This window comes from Acomys minous (genome assembly GCF_964271855.1).
Source record: "Acomys minous genome assembly, chromosome: 9".
In the NCBI taxonomy this organism is placed as follows: Eukaryota; Metazoa; Chordata; class Mammalia; order Rodentia; family Muridae; genus Acomys; species Acomys minous.
In genome coordinates, this window is record NC_140490.1 from 91925637 (window position 1) to 91938385 (window position 12749).

The 12749-nt window shown below is 43.8% G+C and overlaps 1 protein-coding gene and 1 pseudogene across 2 annotated transcripts in view; both read right to left on the reverse strand.

The window, feature by feature from the left end:
• Positions 1-12749, reverse strand: part of LOC311604996 (large ribosomal subunit protein eL29-like) — a 213119-nt pseudogene that overhangs the window by 72236 nt on the left and 128134 nt on the right. The window lies entirely within an intron of this gene.
• UTP20 (UTP20 small subunit processome component) overlaps positions 1-12749 on the reverse strand; it is an 86961-nt gene that overhangs the window by 40180 nt on the left and 34032 nt on the right. The window contains exons 22-27 of the mRNA XM_084795271.1: positions 9107-9292; positions 6394-6484; positions 5469-5554; positions 4855-4980; positions 2025-2191; positions 184-392 (exon numbers count right to left, since the gene is read on the reverse strand). Of these exons, the coding sequence (XP_084651397.1) occupies positions 184-392; positions 2025-2191; positions 4855-4980; positions 5469-5554; positions 6394-6484; positions 9107-9292 (865 nt within the window). The remainder of the gene's footprint in view (positions 1-183; positions 393-2024; positions 2192-4854; positions 4981-5468; positions 5555-6393; positions 6485-9106; positions 9293-12749) is intronic.

A 12749-nucleotide genomic window follows, 5' to 3' on the forward strand; every position in this document is an offset into this window, starting at 1 on the left:
ATTAGCTGTGCTGCTTATCTATTCAAAGCCCTGCCCTGGCTTCAGCATCTATCTCCTACAGAGCCTATGTGACTCTGTCTCGATGTGACAAGGGTTACAGAAGGAAGTTTAACCTTGAAAGACCTTAGTGATTCAGGCTCCACTCTTTCAGTTAGGAGACCACATGTACCAGGAGCCTCTCACCTTCTCTCGCTGGTTGAGGATGTGGGAAACAGTTGCTGTCATACACAGCAGGATCTGCAGGATCTTGGGGAGGTATGTGCTGATCAGGTGACTGATGTTCTTCAATACAACCTCCAGGCTATTCAAGACGCCGTGCTGCCGCCCCACAGGGAGAACTCTAGACAAATCCAAATCTTCAACCGCCCGAATGACTGCGGTATGGCATTCCCCTATCGAGACACAGGAGAGGGCGTGGTTTGCGGTGAAACGGTAGTCTGTGGCTGACTGCGGTGGGTGCCCTTCCCCTCTGCCTAAATGATGCTGTTGTCTAATGCTGTGGTGGCTACAGGTGCCAATGCACTTTTCTCATTTATTATCTCCCAACTGTTACCAAGTGCTGGTGTCACTGTAAACGTCAGAGAGGTAAAGGAAGATGAGCGAGTAGTCTGAGAGCTGATTCTGAGTGCGAACCTCACCCAGTTTTGTTTTATTATTACTATTTTCCTTTTTGAGACAGGGTCTTTCTATTATGTAGCCCTGGCTGTCCTGGTACTCACTATGTAGACCAGGCTGGTCTCAAACTTAAAGACAGCCACCTGCCTCTGTCTCCTGAGTGCTGGAATTCAAAGTTTGCACCTCCACACTTGGATGACCCAATTTTGAAAAATACTATTCCTGACCACTGGAGTTATTGAGATATGCTGAGTCTGACAGAGCCAAGAAACTCCTAGAATACTAGGAATAAAATGTCTTTTCTTCTCATAATTCCATGTTAATAAATAAGAACAATAGTACTTTGTAAATAAGTGCTACAATACTGATTAGAATTTGCTAAAATGGTCTGAATTGATATTGCTTAAGCTTTGCATTACCATCTGAGAAAGATGATGGACTGACTGATGCACGCACTTAACCAGACTACCTACAATGTACCATTTGTAACCACCCTCCTATACTGGGGGCCACCCCCCCCAAAAATCTCTGTACTCTTAGAGTCATTCTCCAATACAGGGTGAGATTATACTGAATGGAAATATGTAAACTAAACAAATTCTACTACCAAATAAATACTTATTTTGGGCTAAAGCCAATCAACCTGGAACTGGAGAAAAGCATTTTATAGTCAGAAAGGTCTGAGTTCAAATCCTATCTCTACCAGCTTTCTCATTTGTAAAATGAGGACAATTATACGAAAGCTCCTATGTTTGTTTTAAACATCAACTGATGCTTGCAAAGGGCTTTTGATAACGTATGTGTAAAGTAAGTGCTCAACACATCATGGTGACAGAAGGGGGCACCAGGGCTTTGCCTGTACTGTTACACACACTTCTCCACTACTCTTAAACTGAGCTGAGCATGTGGGGCACAGGAGAGATGGGCAAGCCACTGCTCAGCAGGCAAGTGTCTGTGAAGAAATAAGTAACTAAACGGCAGAAGAATTACAGTTAATTTTTGCAACTTGTTCTTACTATCTCAGGGGTGGGCTCTCTCTATGTCTGTGTCTGTGTGTCTCTCTCTCATGTGTTTGCGTACACTTTACAACAGGGCCTTGTACATAGCCCTGGCTGACATGGAACTCACTATGTAGACTAGCCTGGCACATAGTTTGTATACTTATAAGTATTTGCCATTTTTCATGGGCGGAAATTTCTAACAAAGTCCTCTAGCACAAGGGCACTGACAACCCTGGGGTCAGCTGCGCAGTCAGAGAGGTTCACAGTGAGATGAATTTCAGCAGCACGACATCACCAAGGCGGGAAGAATCAGGCCCACTAGAGAGGCTTCTGTCCAGTCATGTCAGAAGTTCACCTCAGCACGGAGGGTGGGCGTTTGGGGGAGGGGGGAAGGCAGTGGGTAGATACCATTCTTGAAGTGTTTCACAGGTTCAGACAGCAGGTCTAAGAATAACTGGATCTCTTCAGGTTGGGCTCCAGCGAGGAACCTCAGAACAATGGCCGTGCGGGTCCCTGAAGCGGACTTCCCCTGGGTCTTACTCCCTGTCTTGTTCTTCATCCGCCCATACAAAATTCTAGAAAGTCAAAAGAGCATTAGTCACATGCTGTCAGACGCATCACGGCCTGTTTGCTTTGCTACAAGGCTGTAATGAGCACAAATGGAAATATCATGGAGTTAAGAAAAAAAAAAAAAGAGAAGCAGGTATGTAGAAAAACAATGAAACAAGGCTAGCAGGAAGCAGAAAACAGACAAGGGCTAGCCAGTAATTCACTGTGTGAGAGAGAAAAAAGCAAGAAAACAGGCAAGTCAAGGGTAAATTTAATCAAAGAAAAGTGAAAACAATAATACAGACATTAAAAAGAAGTAAAATAAAAAGTCTATAAGAATAAAGGAAACTAGAAAGATTTCAGTTAAAATCTGGGGGAAAAGTCAGGTGCAGCGGCACACGCCTTTAATCCCAACACATGGGAGGCAGAGGTAGGCAGATCTCTGTGAGTTCGAGGGCAGCCTGGTCTACAGAGTAAGTCCAGGACAGGGCTACACAGAGAAACCCTGTCTTGAAAAACCAGAAACCAAAAACTAAAACCAAACCAACCAACTATCCAACCAACAACCAACCAAACAAACAAAAAAAACTAGGAAAAATAAACTAAACCAAAGATATTTAAAAAACCAAAAACAAAAACAAGGCAGAGGCATAGCCAGTCAGATCTCTGTGAGTTCAAGGCCAGTCTGGTCTACGTAGTGAGTTCCCAGCTAGCCAAAGCTATATAATAAGACTTTGTCTAAAATCAAACAATACACATAACAAAATCACACAGATCTTATCTAAACTTTTAAGGAAAAAAATTAACTTCTATGCTACATAGAACTTTCATAGTACAGGGAGAGAAGGAAAAAGTTGTTTGTTTGTTTTCTTTATGAAAAGTAGTAAAAGAAATACATGGCTGAGTTAATGAGTGAAAAAAAAACCCCAAAAAACAACCCAACATTAATTTTGCTTATTATAAACATAAAACATTATTTCCCAATCCCCTCTCTCTCAATAAAGCCATATAGTAGACTAACCAATAACCGTAAAACACAGCATTTCCTCCTTCCTGTACTACCGACACTGGCCTTGAACCTGGCTCCTAGGATTACACGCATGCAGTACCACACTAGGCTCTGAGTACATTTCTCTTTTATTTCAAAAACAAAGAAGAAAAAACCAAACCAAAACCACCACCACCACCACCAACAAAAAACCCTAAAAATAATTTACGGATGCATTGGGACATGCCTATAATCCCAGCACTCTGAAGGCAGACAAGCAGATCACTGTGAGTTTGAGGCCTCCTGGTCTACAAATTGAGTCCAGGACAGTCAGGGCTACACAGAGAAACCCTGTCTTAAACAAAACAAACCAAACAAACAAAAAACAAAACCCAAACCCAAACTCAAACCAAACCAAACAACAAAAAAGATTATTTTAAATTTATTTTATGTGGGTGTTTTGTTTGATGTATGTGTGTGCCCGGTGGCCAGAGGTCAAAAGTTACAGACAGTTATGACCATTTAACAGTCAAGAAGAGCTGGTAATTGAACAGGGTCCTCTTTAGGAACACCAAGTGCTCTTACCCACCGAGACATTTCTCAGCCTTCCAATCACATTTCTAAGCATAGTATCAACTGATGCTTTCAAGTCAAGTAAGCATTATCCCAGGAATGCAACATAGAGCGATCAGAATGTCCACAGGAATAAAACAGATGAAAGGTTCATGGTAGAAAAGTTAGTGTGGCCATTTTAACACATGCTTAATAACAGTATTTAACCTCCACTTTTCATAAACCTTTAGATATTTAATTGAAAGCTACTTTGTTTGAGATAGGGTCTCACCGTGTAGCTCTGTCTGGCTGACTTTGAACTCAGACATCAGCTTGCCTCTGCTTTAGACATCGGCTTGCCTCTGCTTTTCTAGGAACTGGGATAAAAGGAATGCAAGCCAGCTAATAGCTACATTTTAGTATAAAACGATTTCCTGACAACACTCAAAACTTGAAAATACGGTTAAAAAATTAACATTACGATGCCTTTAAATTATTAGGGGCCTATAGAACTTTTGTGTGAGTTTACCTATGGTAGTTACTATTCTTAGAAATTAAAACTGAGCAATTAAAAAAAAAACTATTTTACAAATTCATCAAAGCAAACTGGAGGCACTGCTTTATTTTCTGACTGGCCTCAGACGCTCACAATGCTTCTGTACCCAGCCCACGGAGAGGAAGAAAACCCATGCGTGTTACAAGAGGCAGAAAGAAACCTGCAAATAGTTGTGGCTATTCCATTTCAATGCTGTACAAGATCTCAACAAATGGTGATTGGCTGCAACATGGAATATGAAACTCTATCAACAAACTCTATCAACTGTTCCACTAAAATCTATTCCCCTTGAACTTTGCCCACACTGATTCTGTAGCATGCATCAGTTACTTGGAAAAGAGTGGCTGAACAAGCGAAGAAGAAATGTTACTGGGAAGCTGTAAGTTCACAGGAACAGGGAGAAGTTTTCCAAAATCCCAACTACAGTTCAAAGTCATCCTCAGCTACACAGAGAGTTTGAGGTCAGCCTGAGCTACAGGAAACCCAGTTTAAAGAAAAAACAACGAACCAGTCCCATTACATTCTCTCTGAAGAGAATCACACGAGTGTGAGTAGAACTGTGATTTATTCACATTTTTAAAGAGTGTAAATACCTCATCAGAATTGGAAACAGATCTGCCCGGTGGGCTGCTTTCACGACAGTGTTATCCTCTGAAATGTTGAAGTGCACGATCTCTTCCTTAAAGCTTCTGTCATCAAGCAGCCTCTGTAAGTTTTCCCTTAAAATAGACACAGCACAATTTGTCACCCAGTCCAGGGCACTTCTCAAAATAAAGGAAAGAGCAGCATTTGCAAGCACAACTAAAATGATTTGTTAAGCAGTTCATAGTGAGGCTCACATCCGGAAGGACAATCCTCACAAAAATGTCTTCAAATGTCAAGAGGTAAACGGGTTAGGAGGGGCTAGAGTTGGTCCACAGCTGCGATGCTTAGAGCATCTTAGGCGGTTCCATTCCCTAGGTAACCATGAAGGTTTTATGCATTTATGCTAGCAAGGACAGAGAAATGATACCCCTTTGCAAGACATATCTTTATATCAATAATCTCGTTTCTACTTTGTTACCTACAAAGAATAATGCAAAAATACATGTCTGGCTTTCATGTCATGATCACTGTGGAAGAGGTGAACTTCTTGGGTTTTTAAGACGTTATTTCAGAAGAGGTTCCAGGCAAAGGAAGCAATGCTTCTACAGCTTACATAGCTCACCTGTAAGGGAGGACATGAGGATGTCTGTAGGTCATTATGCAGTCCAACGTTATTTTTTGCACGGTTTGATCTTGGTGTAGCAATAACTAGAAATAACATTTTACAGAACAAATTAATGAAGTAATATATATACAAACCATGAGACAGAAATTTGTTTAACCAAATAACAAGGCTCTACAAAAAAAAAAAAAAAAAGAAAGAAAGAAAGAAAGAAAGAAAGAAAGAAAACAAGGAAGGAGGGAGGGAAGAAAGAGAGAAATGAAACTCCAACCTGTATTCTCTGTGTGATTTGCTCTGGATTTTAGCCAACTGGCCTGGTCCTGTGACAAGGACCCCTATACTATAAAGCTGATAGTCAGCAATGTCAGGAGAGGACTGGGCTGTGGTCCCTCTGGTTAGTTAAGTGTGGAATGCTGTTCCTGTGGCCAGAGACTTCTACGCTCAGGCTTTCTGTCACGTGCACAGAGCATGGACAAAGGCTGCTGAGCAGATTAAGTCCTTCCAAAACACCATCCGCATCTGAGAAAAGCTCATTTCCCCAATGGGCTTGGAATGACAACCCCGTTCTGGCTCTCTGTCTAGCACTGCACTTTTCACTCCCCACTACGGCTGACCTGACAGGAAGGAAAGGCAGCCAGTAACCCTTTCCTGTGACCCAGCTCATTACGTTAGTGGCCTCACTCCTACCACAGCTGTCCACCATTAGTCATTCCATACTGAAGTTGACTTCAAAGTCAACTAAATTAGTGCAAACTAAAATGTACAGCAAGATGATTTTTCTTAAGTGTGTGCCCATTAACAAAAATAGTACTTAAAATATAGACAGGGGCTCTATCCACGACTGCCAAAAACCCAAGTTGTTCTGGTAAAGAAAAGGCAAGAAAGGTTTGCAAGGACTAAAGCACTCAGAATTCATTTGGCTTACCTGAAGATATAACTCGTACAGTTTGGATTCTAGATATAAGGCCCGTGGGTTTGAAAACTTCGAGAAGACTTGCAAATGAGCAATTAGCTGCCTAAACAAAACAAGAGGTTCCAGTAGTAATGAAGCACAGAGGTCATCTTCAAATAACTTATTCTCTGACAAGTATTCCGAACACCCCACCTATGAGTTGGTTACCCAAGCACATTTTAATGACTAGGAGAGTATTTTCTGGAACCTTCAAATCTCAGGCAGGCCTCTCCCCACAATCCAGGCTCTGCACCCTAGAAAGCCTTCACGATGTTTATGTAGAAAGGCTTCAACTCGACCCAACCAAGAAGAAAGTGGTTGGGCCAGCGTGTTCTCAGAAGGTGAGCACAGGTGACTCAGGGACTTAGTTCTGTGCAAGGAGGTGGCAGGAGTCACCCTTCATTCTTCTCTCTCATGGAGCATAAACACTGATGGCATGCAGGCAAGTGTAGGTGACAATGGCTCTTGCTTACACAACCGACAGAACAAACAGCAAAGCTCTGCCACTGAGAGTTAAGAGGACGATAGGACTGTCCAGAGCAAATGGCATTGTCTACTAGAACACACTGAGAACAGAGCTCACCTGCATATCTCACCTGCTCATTCATGGACTCTAGGAAGCCAGGGTATAAAGCTGGGCCACGCAACACTGAGCTAGCACCAGGGTCTTATTATCAATCCATTCCCTCACTCCCCCACCTCCCCATCTCCAGGGTCTCATGATCTCGCTATGCAAGTAGTGCTGAGATTAAAGGTGTATGCACACGTCACACAGCTAGCACAGTTTATTCACATTTTCAATAACGGTATCTGGTAGCAATATTCTAGGTTTGGGAATAGGAAGTAGACGAATTACCACATAGACCTAATCCTCACAGAGTCTCTCTTTTTCTCCTTTTTTATTAATTCATGAAGGACTGCCCTTTAACTGTGCCGAGAGATGACGGTACCATTCATCTTCTGGCCCTCTTACATCCACCTCCCACGCTGAGATTATATGTGTGTGCCAGCATGCCTGGCTCAGGAAGTGCTGCCTGAGCCCAGGGCCCCGGGCATGCTAGGCAAGCGCTCTGCCAACTGAGCTGCGTGCCCAGCACCTCTCCATTTGTACTGTTTCTTTAGAACACTTCAAAGGACAGAGAGGAATACCATTGTACCTACGAAAGTCCCTTAATGATTTTCATAAGAGCTTGTAAAGAGCAAAAATCCAAAGCAAGCAGGGATTCCATGATACAGTTATGATTGCTTTTGAGACTCTGAAATCACCTAGGATAAGAGAGAAACGTCACTGACGAACTAGGAGTACACCTTGAAGTACAGCGTGGGTGGAAATGAGGCCAGGCGCGGGCATGTGTGCAGGTCCAGGGGTGAGAGAGGCCAAGGTGTAACTGGATAAATGGCTTATTCATTTATTCGGCACACACACACTAGAACTAATCTTTTGCTAGGGATTATGCTAATGGAAACAGAGGTGAGAACAAGGAACTGCAGTCACATGCAGCTTGGCCAGGACCCTTCCTGGGCTTTACACACTCTCTCCAACGGTTGCTAGGTCCTTCCCTCTCCAAGGCTGGCGAGCTTCATCTCTCAGCAGCAGAGGTGTCCTCTCCTCTGCAGAAGGTTTTCTCTGAGTCGCTGCCTCAGTCTTTGTGGTAGGAGGAAACAACTCTTTAGAGTGCTCCCATAAACCCCATAAAATATTTAACCGGCCATTGGACACGCTCTTACGCTGCAGATGTTTGCAATTCATCTTTGCAGCCCTGCACTTAGCTAAGGGCATTTGGCTAGTTACCAAATAGATACATTTTACACATGGCTACTGCTGAAACACACAAGTAAGATTGAAAAGTTTAAGAGTAGCACCAGCCTGGGGGATCAGACACTCAATGCAAAGAACCTTCAGCTTAGCTCAAAGGGCCTCTGAAAGCAGCTCCAACCCCCCCCCCCTGTTTTCTTTCTTTCTTTTTCTTTTTTACAATTTGGAACAATTTAGGTAAATGAATAACCAAGGGAACTGGAAGATACTGTAGCACAAGACAATAGTAACTGGCAGGGGCTGAGTCAAAGGCAAAGGGAAGAGCTGACAAGCGACTCTGAGGCCTGCTATCCTGGCACCCAAACACAGCACCCTCGGGCACCTCAACACTCTAGCCTGGAATACTCTCTCATCTTTAGAAGAAACCATGACAAAAAGAAGCCCCACCAAAAGTCCCTCCAGTCCCAAGAGTCTGTGGTGAAACAAGAAAAACTAGTTAGTGATTGTTCTGAAATAAACCCGCAGTCTTCACGGTGCCCAGGGGACTAAAGAAAGAGGCAGAGAAAGCCAGGAGTGCAGCTTGCAATTTACTAGGACATACTGACTGAAGTGTGGTCCCGGGCAGCACCAATGCCGGTAAATGCTCAATAAATGTCACTTGTGTCACTGGGCCTGTCTGCCTTTGTCTTTATCTTTGGTGTCACAGAGCACTACAGTGAGTTCTCAATACCTGGCACGGGCGTGTTTCAGAGTGAGAATCTCCAAAGACTAAAGTAACTGTCAGGAGAGTCTCAGAAAGATGTCCCACCGTGTGTCAGTAGTTAACTGAGAAGCCTACCTTTCATAAAGCCATTTCCCATGTAGACAAGAAGTGACAGCACTGCCCCCTACAAGCGCAGCTCCATCATCACCCAGTGATGGGGAACTCACTTTGCTGCAGCCCTTCTTGTCTTTTTCTTTTGGGGTGCTTCATCTGTGGGCACGGCCTCTTCCTCCAATTCTTCATCTTCTCCAGCAGCAGCCTCCTCTTCCCCTTCCTCAGCCACTGCTCCTCGGCCTTTTCTGCGCAGATCCTGGGTAGGAGCAACTTGCAGATCTGCCGGGTAGTACTCATTGCTGTAAGACGAAGCATGCAGTAACTACACAAGTGACACGTGCGCTTCCCCAGAAAGGCCCCCACGGTACATGGGAACACACGCAGGCGCCTACGCACACACACACAGCTCCATAGCCAGCTGCTTCTTCCTGTACTAGTATTCTTAAATTATTTTATTCTACGCGATGGGTGCTTTGCCTGCATGTCTGTGCACCAGATATGAACAGAGGTCAGAAGAGGGTGTTGGATCTCCTCGACCAAAGCTATATAGATGGTTGTGACCCAACACGTGGGTGCTGGGAATTGAACCCTGGCCCTTTGGAAGAGCAGCCGGGACTCTTAACCACTGAGCCATCCCGCCAGCCCCTACACCAGTACTGTTCTTCCTTTAGTCTCTCTCACTGAGACGTCAACCACTAACTGTAGAAGACAGTCTGATGCATCACTACATTGTTGAAAAGATTTGAAATGTCCACTCTGGACTGAAGTGAGATCGGTCTCCTTGTCTCTGGAGCACAGAAGTGGGCTACAGCAAAAGAATAATGTAAACTATTAGGACCGTATTTCTTTCCTACTTTGCGTGCTTTCAAAAACTTCGTGTTACTATTTTAAATAGTCAACACAACAGCAAGCAAAAAGTAACAAAGTCAGAGACATTACCTGATTTCCCAACAAACTACAAAGCTGCTCATCAAAACAGCACTGCTGCCTTAGCATAAAAATAGACCCAGGGCCACTGTTAGCCTTTCAATAACTAACACACCGAGAACTCAGGAGACAGGGTAATCTTTTGGTAAGCTGTACGTGGGCAAATGGACAGCCATGTGCAAAGGAAGGCAACTAGACTGTCTGTCTCTCATCGCTTATAGGACTCAACAGAAAAGTGGATTAAAAATGAGAGGCCTAAAACTATGAAACTACTAGGGAAGAGCGAGAAAGGAAGTGCTTCACTGTAGTCAAATGGGAAAAGACTTGTTAACGGCAAGTACCCAAAAGCACATAAAACAAAAGGTGCCAGCTATTCTTAAACATTAGCGCTGTAAGTCCTGTCATAGCCATAAGTCTTTCTCTAATGTGGTTGGCCCACTTCTACATGCTTCTGTCTCTGCTCCTACAGTCTGCAGTATCTTTACAGAAAGATCTTTATCCTTAAATGAAAGGTTCATATTATATATTATTTGTTAAAAGTTAATATAGTGGGATATTCAGTCTACTAGCACCAAATTGACTTTCCTGGGCACAGCCCTAGCTACCTTGCAAAACAGCTGACACATCCTTTAAGACCTCCAACACGGCACAAGAGAAAAGCCAGATGCCTCTTTTCTCATTCTATAAATGACCTCCCACAAGGAAGGGTGTGGTTTTATGACAGTAAGACAGAAGCCGGTATTGGGTGTGTGGTATTTCTTGGGTACTGCTAGGACAGATCTGACCATGTTTTGGGGAGGATTGTGGAAGGATGTTGGAATTCTGGGCTAGAACAGCCACTGAGTGTTGAGAGCTCAGTGGAAAGTTCTTGAGGAGCTTGAAAGATAAGAATGTTGAGAGCACTGCAGAAGATGGAGGCCTGGCTTGTGACGGACGTTTCAGAGGGAAGTTCAAGACTATCAGGGCCATTTGTTATTTTGAACTGAGACTCTATGGTTCTGAAATGAAACCTTTATGTTACTGGGATAACTGATGCTGGTCAACTGAAGCTAAGAAAGTAGCTGGGATTAAGAAGAGACCAGCGTCACTGAGGTGAAATCCTCTGGGAAGTGTCTCCTGAGAGCACAGAGAAGCTGTGTTCCAGAGGTGGCCAGGGCTGGACCTCATGCTGGCAGCTGGACTTGCTAATGTGTAAGAGTCACCCAGGTGGCGCTGGCTTTGAATGCATGAGAGTCATGGAGAGCAGCTGAGGCTTGGCACTGTGAGAGGCCACTGGTGAAGGTGCCCCTCAGTGAAAGCCCCGGACGGCAGGGGTCACACAAAGAAGTTGAGGCTTGGCACCATGAAGAGAGGCTAGGAGATGCCATAGATGAAAGTACAGCCTAGTTGCAGCAGAAAACTCCAGCATTTTGGAGATGCCAGGACCATGGGATGACCACCAAGGACAGCAGCAGCTGTAGAGTGGAGCCGGGTGGAAGCCTAGAAGACAAGCTGTGAGTGCTACGTAGAGCAGAGCTGAAGAAGTGATCCCTCTGAAGGATCCCACAAGACTGTTGCAGGATACTTAATTCCAGTGTGAGCCCTGAGATTGTGAAAGTAAAAATTGTTTCTTGTTTGGTGTGGCTTGGCCGAGCACCTATCTTTAATCCAAAATTTTTCTGTACACAGCATTAAATAAAGATAATCACAGGTCAAGAGGCAGAGCAAGAAACCAGCTGACAGGGGTAAACAGAAACGAGAGACAGTGAGTTGAAGGGTATTTAAGACAGTGTGGGGAGGAGGAGGAGGAAGAGGAAGAGCTTTTGGCTTTTTCCTTTTTTTCTTCATATCCTTTTGGGATGTGAGCTGAGTAGGAAGGTCAGCAGGGTGCTTTCTTTGCCTCTCTGAGCTAGTAGGTTTTCACCCCAATATCTGGCTCCTTGGTCTATATTGGTAAATTGGGACTTTCTTTATAACAACAGAAGATCCTGAGTGGATCCCAGACATTGGATGGTTGGAATTTGATTTTGCTTTGATTCGATTGTGACTGTGTCCTGATCTTTCCCCCTTTAAGTAAGAAAGTATTGGGTTTATTTTTTATTTTACTGTAGCCCACAACTGTAAACAGCTCTCCTTCAAGGTTCTGTATCAGTTCCTGCCTCCAGGATCCTGCCTTGTATGAATTCCTGTCCTGACTTCCTATAATAATGAACAGCAATACGGACATATAAGAAAATACACTCCTTTCTCCCCAACTTGGTGTTTCATTGCAGCAATAGAAACCCTAGCTAAGACAGACTTAATTTTCCCAGCACTGACCTGTGTCTATCTTGTCTGCTTTAACCTTTCCTAGCTCCTATTTCTTTTCCTTGTCTTGTCTTCTCATTGTTCAACCTTGACTGACCTGGAATCCGCTCCAACTCACAGAAACCCACTTGCTTCTGCCTCCTAGTGCTGTGATTAAAGACGTGCGCCAAGACCCCTAGCTTCTCTGCCCTTCTTAGTCTTTTCTAACAACAGTATTTGTGCATATGCTATTTTAATTTTGAATAACAAAACTATCAAGAGAAGTGCCTCTCTGGGCCCACAACACCCCTCAGTCCCCAGTCTCCATGTTACTACAGAAACTCACAGGTTCTGTTTTCCTTCTGCACTTTCTCTAGAGCCCATCCGACCAGACTTCCTTCCAGATTAAGCAAAGAAACTCACTAAGGTCTATGTATCATTCTGAGTACGGTCTCCTCTGAGGCCAAAGGTCAGTTCTTCTACTTATGAATAACTGCTCAGAAATCCTAATTTTCTGATCCAACTTGACTATCCCCCACCCCGGAAACATTTATCTTTAAACTA